The 22,388-nt window shown below is 53.8% G+C and overlaps 1 protein-coding gene across 4 annotated transcripts in view; it reads left to right on the plus strand.

Moving 5' to 3' along the window:
* Positions 1 to 22,215, plus strand: part of ZBTB16 (zinc finger and BTB domain containing 16) — a 55,159-nt gene extending 32,944 nt beyond the window's left edge. For all 4 annotated transcript variants that reach the window (XM_032133766.1, XM_032133767.1, XM_032133765.1 and 1 more), the window contains exons 4-7: positions 2,752 to 2,838; positions 16,548 to 16,718; positions 18,844 to 19,011; positions 19,289 to 22,215. In XM_032133766.1, coding sequence (XP_031989657.1) covers positions 2,752 to 2,838; positions 16,548 to 16,718; positions 18,844 to 19,011; positions 19,289 to 19,518 — 656 coding nt within the window. In that variant the 3' untranslated portion in view covers positions 19,519 to 22,215. The remainder of the gene's footprint in view (positions 1 to 2,751; positions 2,839 to 16,547; positions 16,719 to 18,843; positions 19,012 to 19,288) is intronic.
* The last annotated feature ends 173 nt before the right edge of the window (positions 22,216 to 22,388 follow it).

The raw sequence follows: 22,388 nt of genomic DNA on the forward strand, positions 1-22,388 counted from the left end.
ACTGCAGACCTGGGCAGTTGCAACCTTACTTGGGGGGCAGATGGGGCAGCAATGACTACGCAGATCGTGCAGGATGGAACAAGCAGCGGCTCCTCACCCGTTTGCACCAGGGACCTTTATTAGGTGGGGGTTATAAATTTGCTTGTGCAGATATAAATGTACGGCAGGGGGGTTGGTGCCAACAGCAAGGCTCGCGCTGAAACACGGCTGATACTTGGCAGCACGCGGCGTCCTGTCCCATCCCATCGATAAGATCATCTGGAGATATCTATATATTGTAGGCAATACGAGGCACTGGCTAAATATACCCTGCCCAAACCTGCGTGTGTGTTCAGAGAGGCTGATGGTTTCTGTTTAAAGCAGGGAGAAAGGCAGGGGGGGAGAAGAGAGCCCTGCCATGAGCTCCGCTTTCCAACGTGTCCTGCTCCCTTTCATAACAAACAGCAAGCCATGGTGGTTTTTTTTCAGAGCCCTGTTATAATAAGCTCAGATGTTGGATGACATTTTCCCGGTGACTCACATAGTAAAATTAACCTTGAACTATTTACATATTCAATCGCCGCCCTCCTCCTCCTCCCCCTCCCCGCCGGCGTGTGTACATTACAGGAATTCTGGCTCCGTTTCAGTTTTTGTTTTGCTGATGACAAAAAAAAAAAAAAAAGAAAAAAAAAAGAAAAAAAAAAAAAAAAGAAAAAAATTCCCCCCGCCTGGAGTACACATCTACTTGAGGGAAAGAACACGCAGTCCTGGCCTTTGGAAATTGGCAGGCGGCGTGCTGTTCCCGCGCTGATAAGAGGTACTGTAAATAAAACTGTACGGCAGCGCCTGCTGTAAATGCCCCGCGTCTGTACTCATTGTTCTGACAGCTCCAGCTTTTTTTGGGTCCGCTGTTTTGGTACACACTGTGCTTCCTTATGTAAGCCAGTGCGCCCAGCTCCTCCCTGCGTTCACCCTGTTTATTTTCGCCTCGCCAGGAATTTTTCCTCTCCCCCCTCCGCCCGCCCCCCAGCCAGATGCTGGCTGCCTTTGCCTCGCTTGGCTGTGCCTCCCTGCGTCTCTGCGGCCCCTCTGGCCACAGCTTGTGGAGGGCACTGGCACATCTCTCCTCCCCACTAATCCCACGTGGAAATGGGGGAAGTAAAAGCAAACCCCATGTTTAGCAGGACCCTGCTGTGTCTCAGCCTGCGGATGCAGCGAGCCCCTCCAAGCACAGAATGCCCACTATTGCCGGTGCACAGCCACAGGGAGGGGGCAACACACCAGCAGCCGCCCTGCCTGGGGAGAACCTGTTGCTGCCACAGTTGTTGCATCCTCACAGATCATGGGTTGCCATATCCTCATGGATCACACTTTGCTGCGGTGGGGCCGGCGGAGCTTTGAGTGGCGATGGAGAGCCATTGCCTTGGCAACTGCCGGCTGCGCGTTGCCCGCACCGTGTGCCGAGCGGAGGGCAGCCCGCGCTGCTGCCCTATCGATCCGGCCCCTCGCCGCCCTGGCAGCTTCTCCCCATCCTGGCACCTTCGTGGACACACTCTTCTCCCTGCTGTGCCTGGAGGGGGGACCTCTGGCAGTACCCGCATCTCAGGGATGCCCCACATCCCTGATGGAGTCCCGGGCGCGGGGTCCCCTGGCCGGTGGCAGGTGCGAGGGAGCCACCCTGGAGCCCCCCAGAGCTGGGGTGTGTTCGCCCCTTTGGAGCAGCCAACAGCCCAGGTGCACTCGGGTTGTTTTGAATGCAAACTTGACATCGCAGCGAGGGCGGCGACGAACAGCATATGCACAGTAAACAGGCAGACTGTCATATTGATTAACAGATGAGACCTCTATTATCGATCAGCTCTTGGCGAGAAAATTTATCACTTTTAATTTCGCCGCTGCCAAATATTTCTGCCTGCGAGCCAGCCGTTACCGAGACAATTTAAAGGCAAAGGAATTCTCTTTTCAATGCATCTCGTGATACCTCTCTCCCTATCGCCTTCTCTGCCCACCTTTCCTCAAATCCCACCTTGACTATGGGACAGAGGGCTCAGTGGGGTAGGAAGGAGGGGGGAGAGGCAGTGTGGACCCCGAAAATGGGCAGCACAGCATTCTGCGGGGCAGTGCCCCCACCTTGAATGCTGCTCTGTCACATTCAGCTCCTCACAACGGATGAATCAAACCTTGAAATGGGGCCGTGGCTTTGTCCCGCAATGCTGTTGGATATGGTGTGTCATTAATCTGGTTTCATCTGGAAGTTACGTGTCTGCTGCTGGGTATCCTCGGTTTTTCCTCACCCAGACCAGCAGCACATGCTGATAGTAATTTTCTAAGAATTGCCCCCAATCCCATGTCTCTTTCCAATAGTCAAAGATGCCTCTGAGCTTCTCACTCAGTTGCCCCATTCCAGCCACATCCCTGATCAGGTGCATCTTTGGGTACCGGCAGCAGCAGCCACGATGGGAAGGGACAGGAAACCAATTGCAATTGGATAAGTTACAGTGCTAATGAAATGCATTGATGTTTAATGATTTAAAAAATAATAATAATCTTTTCCTGGCAAGCAGCTCTGTATTGTGCTGTGATGTGCAAGGAATGGGAGCACAGGGCTGAATGAGGCACTGCTTTTGCTGGCTGCACAGGGGACATTAAACATGAAACCCCTCCATGGCTCTGGTCCTGCAGTGTTAATGGCAGCAGCAGTGTCCATGTGCACGTTCAGGTGTGGATCTTTCTGTCCCTTGAATAACCCTCCTCTCTCTTTTCTCTCCCCAGCGGGTGCCAAAGCCCTGGTCTGCGATCAGTGTGGTGCCCAGTTCTCAAAGGAAGATGCCCTGGAGACGCACCGGCAGACGCACACTGGTACGTGGCACTCCCTTTCCACCCTTCGCTTAGGCACAGGATTTAACTTTTGGGCTGCCTTTGTCACCCTTTGCCCAACAGAGAGCTGGACCCTCTGCGGTTCCTGCGTCTGTGCTGTACCAGGCAGCCCCAGTTCCTCTTAGACTAAAGCACAGGTTTAGGCACCAGTTGGTGCAGTCCTGTTACACCATTGCTCAGCATTAACATGGGAAACAACAGCAGAATAAACATGAGGTCTTTGTCCCCTTTGCAAGCAAAGCTTGTCCCTGTCCAAACACCTCCCAGAAGCTAGTTTCTGCCATGTTTCTTCTCTGGCACTTCCCAGTCCTTCAGTGGTGCCACCATCAGGAGCATGAAGATCTCTTTAAGCCTCTTGCAAAGGCTGCCATGCCTGGGAAAGGTTTGCTTGGGGCTATTCACAGCTGGGCAGTCCCAGGTGGAGCCCTTCACCCTCCAAATCTAGACTGGAGCAGGACAGAGCGCCTGCTCCTTCTGTGCTATATCAGGAGCAGTTTAACCAAGCACAGGTTCGTCTTTCAGTGCTGAAAGCCCTGATAAATGCCACTGGCAGTGAGTTTGTGCTCAGGGCTGGCACAGAGAACCTGGCCAGCTTCACGCTGGGGATGCAAGGATCGATGCAAAGTGCTGTGTCACCGGGCAGGAATGGCTCTGGCTATCACACGGTCATGGAGCTCTGCTGGCCAAGCACCAGTCCATAAATCCTAAAGTACTTGCCCTCCCTGTCCATAGCCATACAGCTGTAAGCTGGGTTTTGCCATTCCAGGTCTGTTTGGAAATGCTGTATGCTGTAGGCTGAGGAGAAGGGCTGTGAAGGGGCAGCCAGCACGAGGGACTGGCTGCACAGGGCTGAACGACCCAAGCCCAGGCAGGGGGTTCAAAGTGGCCAAGCAAATAGCAGCTAGTTCCCCCTTTCCTTCTGTTTCCCAGACCCCTTGAGCATCCTGGGGTGACCAGTGGCAGCCCAGCCGTGGAGCTCAATGATGCCTGCACCAAAACCATCCTGCAGATACAGAGCAGTTTGGCTCACAACCCTGACACTCCTGTAGGGATTAAACCCCCTTTGGCTGGTGAATCCTTGGGGCTGGACTGTGCCAAAGCTCAAAGGGCAATGGGCAACCAGAGCGGAGGGACATGGTGACCCAAGGGGAGCTTGTCATCACCACCTCCAGCTGTAAGCATAGCAGAGAGGGGCTGGGTGGCCAGGGCAACCAAAATGAATTGCTTCCTCTCCTCTGCTGGCATGGAAAGCATCCCTCCCCTGCCTTGCTATGATTAAACCCCTTCCCAAATAACAGCATCTCCCAGAATGTGTTTGTTTTGGGCATCCTCCCTTTGCCCTTAGCTGCAGTTTGGCTGGCAAAAGTCCTTCCAGCTTTCCAGGTAAAAGAAATGCATAACCCCTTTTGGTAGAGAGGCAGGTAGAAGCCTTCAGGGATGGCATCAAAAGCTGAGTAGGGTGTCTGGTAGAGGTTGACCAAATCCACCCACATTACTCAAAAACAGTGTTCAGGGGAGACATGGGACCTCTCCACAAGAGCTTTGTGCAGGAGATGAACAGTTCTTGGGGTTTCCTTTCAGCATATGGCACTATTTCTCAAGTGGACTGTCAGCACCCAGGACCCCCTTTATGTTATTTCTTTTCCCACTGCCCTCCCTGCTGCTTCAAATGACAGTAACACAGAGCCAGGCTGTTGTACATGTGCTGCACCAAGCACTTCTCATCTCTACAGCAGAAAACTAACACCTCACTTCCTGAGGCAAGGCAAAAAACAAGAATAAATACAAAAAAATAGTTCCTGCTTGTAAGCACAGTGCTGGCAGTACTGCTTGCAGCCCCGTCGACACGGGGCCGAGACGCCCTCTCCGGGTGTGTGCTGTCCTTGGCCCCCGTCCCGCCGCAGTAGGAAAAGCAGCAACTGTTTTGGCTCATCTGCCAGCAGCACAAGCTTGGTGCTGGGGGGGAGAGCATGGAAAATTCCTCACCCTTCTCCTCAAATGTAGAGGGAAAACCAGAATGCATTGAGATGGCAGCCTGAGTACCCCCAGGCAGCACCGCTGGCAGTCGGGATGTGCACACGGGCGGTGTTCGTGCTAACAGGTTTTGGGCTCGTGCCAACGTTTATAAATATCAGAGGTGACTCGTCTCGAGTTTCCTCCCGTGTGCCAAGGCAGTTAGCGCACGGCAGCCGGTGTCAGTCAGCGGGACAGCACAGATTTACTCCTGACCCAATTTCACGTGGGCATGATCGACACCTAATACAGAGCAAGTTTGCTTTGGCAAGTAGTTGGCTTTTTGATTTGTGGGGTTGGCATGCCCCTGGCCGTGCTGCCAAGGATGTGCAGAATCCTTCACTCTCCCTTGCCCGCATCCCCTGGGAGCATTCACTTCCTACATACCATCCTCGCATCCCTCATACCCCTCTTATCCTCTGCCCTGAGACACCAGTAGCAGAAAAGAGTTAATGAAACCAACATGTAACTGAAAATTGAAAAGCTCTATATCTTCCCCCCTTTTCTTCCCCCCCATTTTTTTCTTTTGCTGGGATGTTGGTAGCGTTTTGATTTAATAGTTGGCCAAACACAAGGGTCTATTTTATTCAGAGTTTACAGGCCTCAGGGCTGTTATTCCTCCAAATTTAATAGCATTGAAATTGCAGGGTTGGCGATAATTTGCCTATCACTTTCTGCTCTCCCATTGATGTTTATTGTCAGCGGGATGGAATCTCAATCCGATTCACTTAGATAACATGTCTGTTAAACATTTAGATAATTGTGCCATCATTAACTTGTCACATTATTTTAGAGATTCAAAACAGTTGTGCAGTATAAACGGAGGTACAAAGGGAGAAAGATCTGGCATGTGAGAGCAGGAACCCGGGAGCAGAGGTGGCAGGATGCCCCCACGCTGGGTCCCGTGGCAAGTGTTGCTCAACAACCACACAGGGATTTTTAAAATTTTTAAATTATTTTTGTGCTATATGCCAGAGCTCTCGGTGTTTTTCCATGGACGAGCATCCCAGCAACCCCGTTACTGGCTTGGGTTTGCCAAGGGATGCGTGGGAGCCTGGAGGAGGTGGAGGGGGCATTGCGCCGGAGCTGCGCTGTCACACAGGCACACACCGCCCCTGTTCTTGGCAAATGTACATTGAGTCCAATTTATTACATAGTTGTGTTAATCTCCTCACATTTGCTTTGCTTTCTCTGCCTCAAAATGGTTGCAGCCCAAAACCTGACAGTGATGCTGCAGATGTATGGCACACTGGTTCTTCTAGTGTGGAAATGACAAATTTTGAGCAAGTGGAACGTAACACGTGAGTTTGGTGATGTGAGCTATAAATCACACTGGAACACAAATTCTGTTTGCCTCACACTCAGTGTGGCACTGCAAGTAATGGTCAGGCCAGCACTCCGCTAGGATGCTGGTATGACTCTGCCGGTGGCTGGGGCTTGTCTCAGTGGTGCCGCTGGCCACCATCAGCCATCTGCAATGTCCCCAACAGCAGATTTGGGAGACGCTGTTTGTGGCTTGTCCTGCTGCATTCTCTTCCACAGCTTGATCAGAGCAATGCCTGGCACAAGCAGCCAGCACAAGCAGTTGGCACACTTCCTTACCAAAACCAACCTGACGTCTTTCTGGGCTGCCTGTGACTTCCTATTACCATTTCACAGGAATCAGGAGGGTTTTCCGAGAGCAGCCCAATGAGGCTTTGGGGGGAAATACCTCCAGATCATGCTTTTCTCCATAGCTAGAGATAATGCACTGTAGTATTAAGTACGCTTAGAGGTAATTATCCCTCCCGTGCTCGCCTCGGCTCCACAGTCCCACGGCAGGAGGGAGTGCCGGCAATGCTGTGCTATGATGGACAGTTGATGCTTCGCAGATTTTCTGTTGGGTGCAAGAGTGGATTTTGGATGCTCAGGTGCCGGCCCCAGCTCACAGAGGGTCTGGGGGAAGTGGGTCCTAGGGGCACAGCACAGAGCCCCTTTGTCTGACAGTAATGTCCTGTGACAGCGCTTGAAATCTGAGTCCTGGCGCGCATTCCTGCAGCCGGGAATCTCCCTGCCTCCCAAACCACAGTTGCTTCTGCCACCTTGACAGCAAATGGCAGCAAGAATTCCCTGTGCTCCTTGGTGCACACGTGGGGAAATGTGATGAGGCCAGTCGTCATGCAAGCTGGTGGATTCACCAAAACAAGCAAGGAGATGGGAGTGTGGCAGAGCCATGCAGCCACGATGGCATCAGGGCCAATGGTCTGCCTTTAATTTTCCTGTGCAAATACTATTTAAACTGCGATGAGAAAAGCCCTCTCGCTAAGCTACGGAGAAATCTTTCTTGTCCCTTAATTCTAGATGAAGGGGATTAGTGTGAACATATTTAACCTCTGACCCGTGGACAAAAGCATTATCAAATTTAGTTGCCAAGTGGCTCCCCATTTAACTGAACCAGTGCAGTATCACAGCAAGTTTTTTCCCTTCCCTCTCTTGAAAGTTTTAGCATCCATTGTTGCCCTGGAGCACCAGAGGGACTCAGCAGCCTTCCTCTGCTGGCAGTCAGGGTGCTGGTCAGAGCCCCATAAGGGAGCACAGCATGACACGGTAGTCACTGCTAGAACCCACAAAGGCTTCACAAAGCCAGCCCCCCAGAAAGCAAAGCCTTCTGTAAATGGGGCTGGTTTCTCCCTGGTTTCTGCATGCCCAACTCAGTGCTGGCCACGTGCTGGCCTGTGGTGGCACGGAGGATGCTTGGCCATCTCTCCAGAGCACAAAGAGAAGTCTCTGTCCCCCTTTGCTCTGGAGCACGAGGGATCAGCTATGGCAAGCTTGAGGATGCTCAGCATTTCCATGCTGGGCTTCATAAAAGAGGGATGAAACACGGTCTCAGAGGCGGCCGGGGTCTCCTGGTCCAGCAGAGGAATGCCGAGAGGGGCCTCCCGTCAGGAGCCGGTGTCCGTTTACAGTGCATCTCTCATAAACCCGGCGGCGGGGGCGAGGGCAGGGGGACCGGCCCTCCTGGTATGTGATTGATTATCTGGTATTTATGCCATTGAGGACTTTTCAGCGGCTCGGGGTCAGGGGGTCATCTCATGTGTCTTGCTGCAAATCCGCTTCCTTTTGTACAGTGCGGGCTGGGTGAGCAGACACACAAAAACAGCTTTTTCTTTTCCTTGGGAAAAAGGGGAGGGGGGCGGGCTGGTGTCAATGAATTTTTTTTTTCAGCCTTTCCTGAATAGTGTCCTTTTTAATTCCAAAGAACTTTTAATTAAAAGTAGCAGGAAAGTTCATCTCGACAAGGTTTAACTTACCTTAGCAGTTACTTTTGTCCCCCAGGATTCGCGTCTCCCCGCTGTACAAAAACCCCCAACAACTGGGGGCCAGGCTGAGCTCGGTGCCGCTCCACGTCTCCCCAGCTTTCCCGAGGGGGCCTTTTCATCTTTTCTCTTTTTTTAATGATGGGGGTGCAGGAATAATAAGCAGATGCTGCGAGTCCCAGCTTTGTGCCTCACGGCAGCCGGTCACTCCACTGGCCAGGCTCTGCCAGGCAATCACCTCAGTGCCAAAAAGGTCATTTTGTTGCATGAGGTGTGAACCAGGGCTTCACGACAGCTCCGTGAGACTGGGGGATGCCAGAATGGTGCCACCCTGAACAGGAGAGATGCACGAGTGAATGGATTGGCAATGGGCAGGTGGAGCTCTGTGCCGGGTGAGATGATGGCAGTGGTGATGGTCATAGTGGTCTCCCATGGGAAGACCCCTCGGTCTCCTCACCAAAGCTCTTCGTTGGGAGATGGAGCAGTTTCTAGCACATCAACTGAACCACGGTTTAGAAGCACTGGGGGAAATACACTGGGTTTTCAGCAGAAAGTCAAATTGTTTTTTCAGCTGGTTTCAGTCCAAATTCCAACTGGGAAATCTGGGAAGCTGGTGCACTGATGACAAGTAAGTGTGTAGATGGCAGCTTCCCATCTGATGCAATGGCCAGAAATGCCACCATGATTTGCCGCTGGTTGCCCCAGAGAAACTGGTCCTCAGGAAGGGCAGAGGTGGTCCCTCAATGCACAGCTTCCTTGGGAATGGCAGGGGTGAATCCAGCATTCTCCAGAATGGTGTCAGCTTAGGGGAAAGCAGCACAAAAGGGAAGTGTTGCACATAGGTGTTCAGATACCAGATTACTGGATTTTGGCCAGGTGATGAGTTTTGCCAGGAAGTTTTCCATCAGTACCTTTAGGGCTAAAACAGCTGAGTGACAGTTTTTGCCAAGGATGATCGTGAGTGAGGCTGCCTGGATGGGTTTAATATGTATTGATATATTTTGACAGATATCCAGTACAATAAAAAGGCTTTGAGGGTTACAGCTTTGCAAGGAGGATGTGCCTCCAGCTTCAGCCAGAAGGCTTTAGGGACTGCAAATGGTTTCAAACAACTGTTTGGCCTGAAAAAATGGAAATTGGGCTGGAGAGCACAGTGCACCATAGGTGTGAAGTGTTTGCAGTGCAATCCCAGGCTAGAAGTATTAAAAGCTCAGGAACCTCCCACCTTCCCCAGCCAGGAGGTGGAAATGCAATAAAAAGGATATGCCCTTAAAAACTCCGTCTGCCAGGTTTGCGTAGCAATCAGTTTCTTCAGGGAGAGGAGGAAAGCCTGCTCAGGCTGTGTCAGTGTGGGCTGGGATGATGCTGAGCACGTCCCTTCCTTCCAAAGCCTGGGGACCACATTCAGGGAGCAGACCAGGGAGCAGAGGTGGCGCTTTCCAGTGCTGGAAGAAGGGGTCAGGCATGCAGCGCTCCGGGGTGGCTTGTTCTGGGGACAGGGGTGTGTCTGGATCAGGAGCATTCCTCACAGGCCCGGAGCTGCCCATATCCCTTGGACTGCATCTCCATGGTGGGCTCAGCATCCTGCCCTAGAGATGGGGGATGCGTTGCGGTCCCCCACAACAGCTGATCCCACACCCACCCAAAAACGTATTTCCCGTTGAATTCCCCATTTGGGCCCACAGGCAGCCGCGGAGCCTCACCCAGCGCGGGTCCAGCTGCCGCCGTGATTGACGCAAAGCCAGTCTATAAATAAAGTCTTTCTCTCCTCTCATAAAGACTTTGCAGTTTAGTTTGCTTTCAAGGTCAAGATCAGACCTTTCTAAATAAACACATATCAAAGGATCATTAGCGGAGCAGCACTGTTAAATTGAGATATTAACTTCTGTCAGCCGCGCGTTTCCTTTTTGTTCTGTAACTCACGACTGCAGCGGGTTTTTATTATTTTGGCCCTAGGCGGTAGCATCTGGCTTCTGTAGAGACTGTAAAAATTAAAAAGCAACACAAATCATTGCGAGAGAAAAGCAGTAAATTCAATGATAAGAATTTAAAATTAAAATGTTTCAGTGCTTTTATATTCTGCAAAACATGAAACGAATGAGTTGTGTGCCTGTTGCCATAAAGCCACCGCCGCTAATCGTCGCCAGGCTCCTTCCCTCCCCGCACATGCCCTTGTAATCGCTCTGCCTGAGCAATCGCAGGAAACATGGTGAGGGAAGGTGGTGATGATGGCAACGGTGACAGTGATGGAGGTGGAGGGTGGTGGGGAAGGCACAAGGTGCCATCAGCTGGGCACAGGGGAGCAATGGGCCACCAAAAGGGAGGTGAGAGGGGGATGCTCTTGTCCCACCATACTCAAGGGAAGACGAAGAGGTCAAGCTGCGAGGGTGTGACTAATGAGCCAGGTCACCAGGATATGGGACCACATTGTCCCCCAGGTCCAGATGGCCCCTGGAATAAATCACCCCCAGCAGTCATGAGCTGCCCATGCCAGAGCTGCAGCTCAAGGCCTGACACCCATTGCCCACGCTGCTGGGGGCACCAGCATCCCATACATCCTCCATGTGCATTCTGCCCCAGGCAAGGGTGAGAGCAGGAGCATGGCTGGGTGGGAAGCAGCCCTGTGCATCACTGCAGGAGCAAAAAATGAGGCATCTAATTTGGGGGGGTTGTTAATCCCCTGTGCTTGCAAGGTCAGTGTTGTACAACTGCTCTGAAATGCCGGCGTTCTCCTCAGCATTTGTAAAAGTGTGAGCTGGCACGGAGGCAGCAGGCAGTGCCAGAAGCTTGCCCTGCCCTCCTGTTGCAGCCATCCAGCCCAGGAGGAAAACCAGCAGGGGCAGGAGAGCAGGCAGCATCGGCTGCTTTTTAAGAATTAATTTTCCATAGTCAGTTAAAGTTGGGAAGAAAGCTAGGCTATCTCTAAGTAAATAATAATAATCAAACAAATGCCCCCTTGGGAGAAGTTGCCTTCCATAAAGATGTTAATTAGCACAGAAGCTGAGCTGTGGAGTCCAGAGGCAGCCTTTGAAACTGGGATGATTTGGTGACTCTGGCACAAAATGCCTGTATTTCCTCTGTTTATCTTAGGGGGTTTCCCCCCTTTCTCCACTGAACCATGAAGGTTGTAGGGGCTGTTTGGCTCAGCACAGTAATGAATGCCACCATCACCCCTCAATAGCACCGGAGCAGGTGGCTCCGCACGACACAGCTCTGCACAGCACCCCTACATCCAGGCAGGCATCTGCAGGTGTTGTGTCCCAACAGCAGCATTCAGGGAGAGCTCCTTTGCACCTGCCCGTGGGTGCACTTCAGTGCTGCCACCAAAAACACCACTTTGGGTTTCATAAGAATCCTGAAAGCAGACACCAAAACTGGGTTAATTTTCTTACCCTGCACATGCATCCACCATCATCCTGGGGAAAAACACAGCCTTCGTGCTGGTGCCACCACCAGTGTCCCCAGGCCTGTGCCGGTGCTTGCTCTTCTGCCTGTCCTTCGTCACCCATCTTCCCCCTCAACTCGATGACAGCCAGATGTGCCACCACCAGTGTCCCCAGGGTCCCTTGTGTCCAGCTGAGCTGGGCGTCTTCAGGCTGTCCTTCAGGCCAGCTGTGCCTGGGCTTGGGTGCTGGAGCTGTGACGGGGATGCTCCAGGCAGTGTGCCCCTTGCCAGCACTGTTGCCTCTCCCAGCCTTCCTGTGGGCAGGGCTGAAAGGGAGGGTTCTCTGCCACTCTTTGGCCACTGTTGCCAATGGCACCTTCCTCCCCAGTGCTGCCATTTCCTGCACACTAGGGCCTGCAGCTTCCCCTGCAGCAGCAGCCAGCAGTGTTGGCTGGGAGGTGGAGGCTGGTAGAGGGCCTTTGACATGCTGACAAAAATCATCAAATGTCCCTGAAATCTCATCTCAGGAGAGCCAACAGCCCTTGGGCTCCTGCTCTGCATGGCCAGGATGTTTTGGAGCCATTCACCTTCGTTGTAAGGACAGCAGCAGTGTCAGGTCTACTCAGGCACATGCATCATGTAAGAGATGATGTTAAACATGAAGAGTGAAGGAGGGGGGAGCCTTGTGGGAGACCCTGAATTAGCAGGACATGAGCTGAGGGTCTGGGGGTTTTAGGGTGTGTGCGTAAGGCAGCAACAGGCTCTGTCAGCATCCTTTGATGTGAGCGTGCTCGTGCCCATGGTAATGCTGGAGCCTTCCTAGTGTGCCCCTCTACAGCCTTTCATTCTGTGTTCCTGATTATTGCAACAGTGGATGGATCTGCCTCATTTTTCAAGTCTGATAACATGGCTCTGAGGACAGGCAGGGAAAGATGGCAGCGTTATGAAGTGGACTCAGGGAGGGGCAGTTTGGTTTGCACATTGCGACGTTGGCGCTGCGTGCCTGGGGACTCCCAGCCCTGTGCTGCCTCCATGCTGGGGCTCAGTGGGGATTGCTTCACCAGCATGGTGGCTCCACTCCCTTTCTCCCCCCTCCCCTGCTGCCACAGCATCCCCGAGTCACCCCATTCCCAGCCACACAGCAGGTCTGGACTTGGCAGTGCTGCTGGGGGCTCTGGGGGGCCGGCAGGCTGGCACACGCACGTGTGCTCTAGCATGGGGTGAAAAACTTGAAGTCAAATGTCTGAAAGTCAGATCCCTTTTTAGTATGAATTTGCTGTATCTCATTCTAAGCACTAATTCCAATTTAATTGCAAGTGGCCTGAAGCCTCTTCAATAGGAGTAACAAATGGTTTGATTTTGTAAACTTCATCAGACTGCATTTTAAATGCGACACACTAGCCCGGCTCGAATGCCAATGAAGCACTGAAGTAGCTCTCTGTTTACTAATTATCCGTTTTTACTTCAAGCCACGCTGGCTGGCTTGTCTGATTAAATCGGATTTGTGGGATAGAGAACAGCTAGCAGAGTTTTCTCTATAGTAAACGAGATTGAAACTATGGCCCGCCTGGCTGCACACTGTAAATTATATTTCCTTTTAAAGGGGACGTGTCGCCTTTCTCCTGCGGTGCACCTCCCGCATCCGTAACTCCACCAGAGCCCAGTGCCGAGGGAGTCCCACCCCACCCTGCCTCTCTCACCCGTCGCCACGCCGGTTTTTAGTTTAATTCCTGCTCTGGCAGAGGCAGCGGGTGGGGGGCGGTGCCGCGCTCGACGCCGCGGTGCTGCAGCATCCCTCACTGTGACTCGGACGGGGCACGCTGTCACACGCCGCATCTTGCTCGTCATCACGTCTCTGGCGATTGCACTGCTTTGGGATCAAGCTGCTGGAGAACAGGGATGTGTATCTCCAGGCTTGCAGCCATTGGGTTTTCCCTCCCTCCATCAAGCATCCCTCCCCTAAAGATCAGTTTTGGGACCACCTCCTAGTTAAAAAGGCCCTGCAAGCTGTGGCCAACATGCTTACCAAAAGAGCATCTAACACCCAGATCACTCCGGCTTCCACCTCAGAACCCTGCGGCAGTGCTAACAGCTGCTCCACTAGTGGCTTTCAGCTGCTGGCCCAGCATTGGGTCTGGCAGGGACACAGAAACCAGGGACAGTGGGCAAAAGTGGCAGCTGAACGCAGCGTGCGGGGCTGTGCTTAAACCTCCCCAGCTGCTAAGAATCCAATTCTACAAGCATGACCTATGCTGCCCCCTCCCTCAGTATCTATCTTTGAGCCCGGGGGCTTTTATATTTTAATTTGCTTTTGAACGTCCTGCAAAATTAATGGTGCGCTCGGGGCCATTGTGCGGTGTACAGTAGAGGGAAGGGCCGCCGGCGCCCGCCGAGAGCCAGCACGTTTCCCGGGGAATGAATTGCTCACCCGCCTTCACCCCTTTTAATTGTTGACAGTAAAAAGCATTTAAATGCTGCTTAATTTGTAATCATCTTCCCGCAAAAAGGGGAGAAACCATTAAAATGTCAGGGAAATGAATAAATCCGTCTCTCACTGATTTGGGGTGGCAGCGTTTCTTTATCAGGGGTGATTTTTCTTCCGATGGCTGAGGGCTGGCTCAGGGCTTCTGTGGCTGGAGCCCAGGGATGCATTCACGACAGGACACAGGGCTGAGTCCTGTGTCGCACCCTGTCAAGAGTTCTGCCATTTTTTCCCGCTTCCCATCCTCTCTCCAAAGGTGTGACATAGTTGACATGCAGCTTAAAAAAAAATCAAACAACTTGAAGGCTGGCAGTGGGACGGTACCCAGCAGACCCCCAGGCATGGTGCCTGCCGCGCCCCTTGGCTGCTGGACAGTGTCATCTGCGGAGCCTCAGGGCTGGGAACAAGCGGTGCCTGAGCTCTGTGCTCCGTGTGCCACTGCTGAGCTCAATGCTGGGATGCAGGGCCATCTCCCACACCCTCCACCTCTGCGCCCGGCCGGTATCAGGCTTTGTGTCACGCAGATGCTCTGCTCTCGGAGCACAACCGGAGCCCGGTGCCTTCACAGGCCATGCCGGTACACGCTGACCTCGTGGTCTGGGGCATTTATTTACTGATGCATTATTTTGGGGGGGGGGGGGGGGGGGGGAATTAAAAACTGCCTTTTGCAGGTCCCAAGGAGCAGTACCTGGGGGATGCCCAGGTCCAGCAACCAGCCCCGTCCCCCCACGCATGCACAAGGCAGCTCGTCTCCATCACTGTGGCTGCTGGAGTCAGCCCATTTTTTTTTCAAGCGGGGGCCAATTAGTTTCACAAATGAGGGCCCTACGGTGCCAGGGAGGATTTGTTACGGCCCCGTGCGCCGGCCCGGCGGCATTGTCCTGCCCTCCGCCCCCACGGGAGCCCATTGTCCCCGACCCCAGCGGGGGCTACTGGCGGCAGATTTATCGGGGCCGGCGTCCCGCCGGCCAGGGCCTCCGCTCCGCAGCTGGCCGCGGCGCTGGGGGCTCAGCCCCGGGGACCTTTGACCCGTCCTGCTGTCACCGCCGGGGCCGCCGAGGGCCGCGGGGCCACATACCTCTTGGGATTTGCTTCGCACTGCCCGTTCGGGGCTGCCTGCTTTTTTTTTTGCTTTTTTTTTTTTTTTAATTTTTTTTTTTTTTTGTCGTCTCAGGAGCGTTTTGTCCGCAGCTGCGTGGGGGGCACAAGAGCCTGCAACCCCCCTGGGTAAATCCCTGCAGAGGGAGAAAGGCAGCTCCCGTGCGGGGCCACCTCTCTTGCTGCTTTTATTCCCATTTCACTGGGGTTTTTCTTCAGATTTTGGAGCATTTTTGGGTAGCCTAGTGCACGGCTGGGATTGAGCATCCCCCCAGGCAGCTCCTGCATCCCCAGCAGGACAGAGCTAGCCATGGCATGCCACCACACCTGGGTGGGTGATGGCACAATGCCAGAGCAGGTGACGGTGTGAACTGAGATGCTCTCTGGGATGCCTATTGCCCATGGTTCCCAAGCTGGAGGGGTGGGTCTGCCCAGGAGCATCCTTCGCTGTCACCTGCCTGCATGCTGGGCAGGACCGTGACGCCGATAGTGCCACTGCCCACCATGTCCCTGCCCTGTGCTGCTGTGGTCCTGGTGGTCTCCCCAGGGTTGGTTTTGGCAGTGTGGCACTCCACCCTTGCTATTCCTGAAGGCTGCATGGATCTGTTGGTTACCTTGAACATCTTGTGCTGCTAATGAATTGCTAATACAATTTTCTAGCTAATTTTATTTCCATAGTCCTCACATTTTAATGTCTCCAAAAAGCGAGCATTTATTTGCTTAATCTCCCTGTGTAATACAATTTGCAGTGACTCACAGTTCTGAACAATCAGCTATGCATAAGCAAAAACAAACTGTTTAACGGCACAGAGGTCTGAGATGTTTATGGACAGGGTAGGAGCACCTGGGTTGGGGTTTTGTCCCTGTTCTGTTGCTGCAGCCAGGTTTGTACCCATGAGCAATGGGATGGAGCCTGGATCTGAGTTGGGGCTTGGGGTCGCACACAGCGCAAGGGGTGGGCACATCGCCCTCTCGCATTCTGCCTCCTGCCCCCCAGGGCAGCTTCGTGGGGCACTTCTTGGGATCTCCTTTCCCCTGGGCATCACAAGGTCTGAGCTCGGCAGCTGCCAGAGGTGTGTGGGGATGCAGTGATCACTCAACAGCTGCCTCGTGTTTGGGCATCCCTCGGCATTGCCAGGGCTCCCAGCTGCCTTCAGTGCAATAAGAGCCACTTGTCCTCTTCAGCTGTTCCCCTCGGAGGGCCAGTGTCAGCAGGCTCAGGGTGGCCAGGGTCCTGATGTTGGGACTTCCAATGACACCCAGAGCCCTGCAGCTGTTGGGGTCCCTTCTGCTGCCAGAGCATCCCTGCTGCCATGTAGGAGTAGGTACCCCCACACAGTGGGGTGATGGGACAGCGGGCTGGGGGTCCTGGGTGCCAGGCAGTGCCTAAGCAGGGTCTCTCCCTCTCCCACAGGTACAGACATGGCTGTTTTCTGCCTGCTGTGCGGCAAGCGGTTCCAGACGCAGAGCGCCCTGCAGCAGCACATGGAGGTGCACGCTGGGGTGCGCAGCTACATCTGCAGCGAGTGCAACCGCACCTTCCCCAGCCACACCGCGCTCAAGAGGCACCTGCGCTCCCACACAGGTACGGCAGCACCACCGTGGGGACTCAGGGCTGGGGCAGCCGGGACATGCTGTTTCCCCATAAAAAAGAAATAGGGGGAAGAAAGGTGATTTGTATTAAAAGTGTGGAGGTGACCGAAGTGGCTTGGATTTGAAAAACAGAACAAAAAAAGGTGCATGTAATGAGTTGATCCGGCCTGAGGTGGCACGTGACCTTCGTAGGGGGTGTGCGATCATATCTGCCTCATCAGCTTACGGCGGTAGATGCACATAATCAGCTGGTGCTCGGCCCTAATGGGATTAGGGCGACCTGCGCTACGTGTAGCTGGTGCTGCCGTGGCCCCACTGGGGCAGGGCTTGGCTGCAGGATTGCCAGGCGGGAGAGCACGGCTTGGCTGCCTCACGCCGTGTCCTCAAAGCGCCCGCACCGTGTCCTCAGCTCCTCTGATGGCGTCCCTGGGCAGCTGTGTGGTCCCAGCCACACCATCAGCACCATCATTCGGGGCCAGTCACAAAACACTCCAAGCTGATTCTTGGGGGATGAGCAGGGTTGTGCAGGATCACAGCCAGTGCCATGGCTCCTCACAGCTGCCTGGGTGAAGCATTCCTCGCCCATCCTTTGCCCACACAAGTGGGAGGCTCATGCGCCCTCCTTGACAGCACTGCTGTTGCTGACAGGGAGCAAAATGTGTGCTGAGCCAGGATGCCCCTTCTTTCTCTTGTCAGGCAGGGGGCACGCACACAATCTCCAAAAGGGATGCAAAGGTGGCTGCTGGGGGTTGTGCGGGTGGTGTCGCAGAGGGTCACTCTGTCCAGCCTGTGGCTGGCAGCTACCAGACCCACACATGGGCTAGGGGTCCCAGTGTGGGAAACGGGAATCCTGTGTTGATGATAAGCATGTTAATGCTGAGCGCTGGAGCTATTTATAGCCAGTAATCCGGTGACCTGGGCTGCGGGTCGGGCTGCGCGTGTCCCAGCCCAACCTCTGCTGCTTTAGTAGCTCCCGGCTGTGAAAAAACACTGGGATCATCGGTGCTTTAGGAGCATTTAATCGTGCCACGTGGTGCCATCCTGCACAGCTGCAGGATGCTCCCTCTTCTCCCAGGGCCAGGGTGCTCTGTGGGCTCAGGCTCCCCTGAAAAGTGGGCGGGTGGAAATGCTAGCTGCCTCTGGCTGCAAAATTGCTGTCTTTGACTGTCGGATCAAAAGCCAAAGTGGCAGCTTGGAACTGGGCACGGGGAGGGGAAAGTCAACAGCAGCCCACAGGCACCACCTGCATTGCCTTTGGAGGGGAGCTCCAAACTGCATCCCAAGCATCCTCCTCCCCCCAGGTGCCCAGGCAGCAGCTGTGGGAGGGGGTGAGGGGCCGCAGGGCTGGGCTGCGGCAAATGGGGAGAGAGTAAAATACCATTTTAAAGAGGAAGCGAAAGCACAGGCATGTGAGTATATAACGAGAAGGACAATTTATGCCCAGGCACGAGTGCAGTTTGACACGGGGATAATGAAAAAACGTAGGTCATTGTGGATGACTTAAGCCTTCACAGCTGAAGAAAATGTATGAAATGCGGGGAACATTACACGCTTGGCAGCTCCGCACATCTGCAGCAGGACAAGTGAAATACAGTTCACCATTCTTTACCATAAACTGTGCTTGTAGGATATGCGGCACAGAGAAATTGTAATTACAGTGACAAGACAAATCAGTAATATTTAAATATTCATGAACAAAGTCTCGGACGATCAATCTATCTTTATTGTCCTTGCCTTCGCGGCTGTAATAAATAAGTAGCTGGAGCCCTCACCTTTCCTTCAAATCATTCTGCCTTTGGTGCCGAACCAGAGTTCATTTATCAGCCGCCTGGTCTGGAGTGTGGGAGATGCCCAGGGCTGGGTCTGTGCCAGTGCTGCTGGGTGAAAAACCTGGGAATTGGTGGTGGGAGGGTTGCAGCACGCTCCAGTCTCTCTGCCATGCCGTGGACCTGAGCATCCCCTCTGTACGGGCATGAAGGGACCAGCACACTGCACTGGAGAGACGGGGGTGCTCTCTCCTCAGGATGGCACTGGGTGCCAGTGATAAAAAGGCATGGGAGCTGGTTTTGGTGTGGCCCAGCGGTCACGGCAGCCCTGACCCCCACGTGTGCTTGCAGGCGACCACCCCTACGAGTGCGAGTTCTGCGGCAGCTGCTTCCGGGACGAGAGCACACTGAAGGGCCACAAGCGCATCCACACCGGTGAGAAGCCCTATGAGTGCAACGGCTGTGGCAAGAAGTTCAGCCTCAAGCACCAGCTGGAGACCCACTACCGGGTCCACACAGGTACATGCTGGGGTGTCTGTGGTGAGGCTGGCAGTGCCAGACCGGTCCCCCGGCGGAAATGCTGGCACGTGGACCAGGGCAGCAGCCAGGGATATTGGACCCCCGGATGCACCGGCACGTTACTATCATAAACAGGGGATCAATAGTCACATTGGTTCTGCTGTTCATTACTTGGTTATCGGCTGTGCCCGCTGCAGCAGCATCGATGCCGGGCAGTTGATTAGCACCTGGAGACCCCGAGCCCCCACTGACACCCCTGTATCCCCATCTCCCACAGGCGAGAAGCCATTTGAGTGCAAGCTGTGCCACCAGCGCTCCCGGGACTACTCGGCCATGATCAAACACCTTCGGACCCACAATGGCGCTTCCCCCTACCAGTGCACCATCTGCCTGGAGTACTGCCCCAGCCTCTCCGCCATGCAGAAGCACATGAAGGGCCACAAACCAGAGGAGATCCCCACCGACTGGCGGATAGAGAAGACCTATCTCTACCTCTGCTATGTCTAAGGGAGGAGGCACAGGGGCAGCAGGGCCAAGTGGCAGATGACTGGGCAAAAAAAATCCCACCAAACCCGCAGCATCCATGGCCTTGTTTGTTTTCAGTTCTCATTCATTTCTTCTCACCGGAAGGATCCTGCAGCTCATGCTGGAGCGAGGGATGCACCAGCCCCTTCCCCAGCCCCATCCACACTGCTGTCCCAGCTGCTCATGCGCCTGCTGCCCTCGCACCCTTGCTGCAGGGCAGATTTCACCCTTTGCAACCCCCGGCCAGCCCCTCCATCACCCTTGGCATTGGCCACTGGTGCTGCTGGGAAGACCATGTAGTAAAGAGGCGCTTCCCTGAAAGTGTGAGTACAGCCAGTGCTCTGGGAAGGCTTTAATTCCTGGTGTCCTGTGTCACTGCGTAGACCCTGCCGTAGATGCCCTGCAGAAGACCTGAGCTCCCGTGTGAGGCTTGGACCCCATTCTGGCAGGTTCTCATGCTCCCAGGCTGTGGCATCGCAGGCAGGAGAGCACAGTGCCCTGTGAGCCACAAGTGCTTTGGCAAGAGCGTCCTGGGGGGATCCTGGCCAGAGGAGGGTGTTTGGGGCAGGGAGCTGGCTGTGAGCCAGGCTGCCTTGAGGTGTTGCCTGGTGTCTGGGTGGGCTCAAGGGGCACAGGAGGCTGCTGCTCTCCCCATGACCAAAGACCTCTCTATGCATTTCTCCCTCCTTCCCTGCCTTCCCAGGGCAAGAGTGAAGCCCCCCATGGGGAGATGCAGTTGGTTTGGTGATGTGCAGTCAGTGCCACTGTTGGGGCTGTTAGTATGTGGCATCACTCCGAATGCAGGGATCCTCTTTTCTTCTGCTGATTTGGGGCACCTGGAAGGTGCCACGTGTGGGGTTTTTTGCCCAGCCCTCAGCCGCAGGAGCCCACAAGCAAGGGGTGTCCGGTGGCAGGCAGCTTTGCTCGCCACTTTCTTTGCTTTTTTTTGGGGTTTTTTTGAACTTTCTTTTGGAATATTTCCACGTTTAGCACATTTTACTTGAAATTACCTCGTTTTTTTGTGACCTCATGAGCTTTTATTGATTTGGGAGGGACAGGGGACGGCATGGCTGGGGTGCACCAGCCATGTGCCCAGCATTGATGGTGGAGAGGTGGTGGGGCAGTGGTGTCCCTGCCCACCTCCTGTTGTGCATTATCCTTACCAAAACTGGTATTTTTTGCCTGGCCCCATGGGGCTGGGGGTGTTGGTTCTGAAGCTACCTCTTGTGTTCGTTTTTGTTGTGTTTCTCCTGCGCAGCCGCGGGCTCGGTGGTTCCATCCCGTGGCTCTTTTTTTGTCGTTTTGCTGCGTTTGGGTGAAAAGGGGGAGGAGGGGTTGGAGAGAGTGGGACAGTGTCTGGATACAGTTCGGAGGGACACAAACCTCTGGGTTTGGAGTGCCCATCCCACCTCTCCTGGTGCCAAGCAGGGATACGGCTGTGGGAGCAGCATCCTCCCTCGCGCCCCAGTCCGGCTTCGCACGTGCGTGTGCCTCTGCGCGTGGGACCGTTGCTGCTCTGCGCAGGGTGGACACCGCTGCTGTACAATCCGGGATGTGACTGTGGAGAACGGCTCGTTTAATTGTTGTGCCTAAGAAAAAAACAGAAAAAATATTAAAAAGAGTAAACAGTTCTTTCACACAGAAAGTTGCTGCAATTTCTGGCATGTGCACGGCAGGCCCCTGTGGTGTCCTGGCGCTGCCAGACGCGGGTGCCATGGTGCCATGGAGCACATGGCCGAGCTCATGTGGCTCTTTTTTTTTTGCTTTAACCTCCCCTTCCATCTCACCATCCCTCTCCCTCAGAGACACAGCCCCCATTGCAACAGTGTTGGGGTCAGCATTGGAATGATGCTGCCGTATCCTGGGCGCACGTCCCTGCACTGTTTGCCGTGGCGCAGCCCCCGCCACCCCTCCATATATATATATATAAGTATATATATGTGTATCATAGCAGTGAGGACCAAGCGCCGCACGGGGCCCCGTGGTCCCGGGCTCCCTCTCCCCTGGCTTGTTGTCAGTGTCGTGAGCGCCCGCCTGCCCGTCCCGTTGCTCTGTGTTGCCGCTCGTGGTTCGGGTCCGTCGCTGTCCTCGTTCCGTCTACCTCAGCACCTCTCTGAGCCCGGGCGCAGAAGGTGCCCAAGTTCCCCTTTGGTTTTCTCAGAGTATCTATCAGCTCCTATTTTTTGTATGACTTTTCCTGTCTCCCCTCGCCGTTCGCTCCCCTGCGGTTCTGCTTGCAAGTCCTCTCTCTGTCCTCTAGCCACAGATGCCGTTAGCTAAAAGTTTCCTGAAAAATAAAGAAAAAGAAAAAAAAAAAAAAACCAGTTGTGGTGTCTCCTAGTTGCAGCTCTCCGCATCTGCCTTCGTCCTGTGTAGATTCAGATGCATTTCTTTGTAAGACTTCAGTGTTTCTGACAGAGGAAAAAAAAAAGACAAAAAAAAGAGAATATACTGCTGCAGGTTTTTTTCTCTCCATGTGTCACTAAGTGAAGTTCGTGCCTTCTATAGCAAAGAGAATATTTTTTACATCCTACTAACGGTAGATTTTTTTGTAGTAAACATTTTTTGTATTTTTATTTATAAGTCTCATAAGGAAAATAGCAATGTTCAGTTGTATACCTTGAATCTGCAGTTAGAAAACAAAAAAACTACCAATAAAGTTAATTCCGTTGTCTCGGCCTGCTGTCTCCTGTTCCTGTGCCTGCCGAGAGGAGGAAGAGGAGGAGGAGGAGGAGGAGGAAGGATGCATTCCACAAGCTTGGGGTGAGCCGTGGGGGTACCCACGGTGGTGAGTTTGGGGGTGCCTGTTCTGAGGTGGAATCGCGGAGGTCCTAGTCCTAAACCAACCCCAG

This window comes from Corvus moneduloides, chromosome 25 (assembly GCF_009650955.1).
Source record: "Corvus moneduloides isolate bCorMon1 chromosome 25, bCorMon1.pri, whole genome shotgun sequence".
Lineage (NCBI taxonomy): Eukaryota > Metazoa > Chordata > Aves > Passeriformes > Corvidae > Corvus > Corvus moneduloides.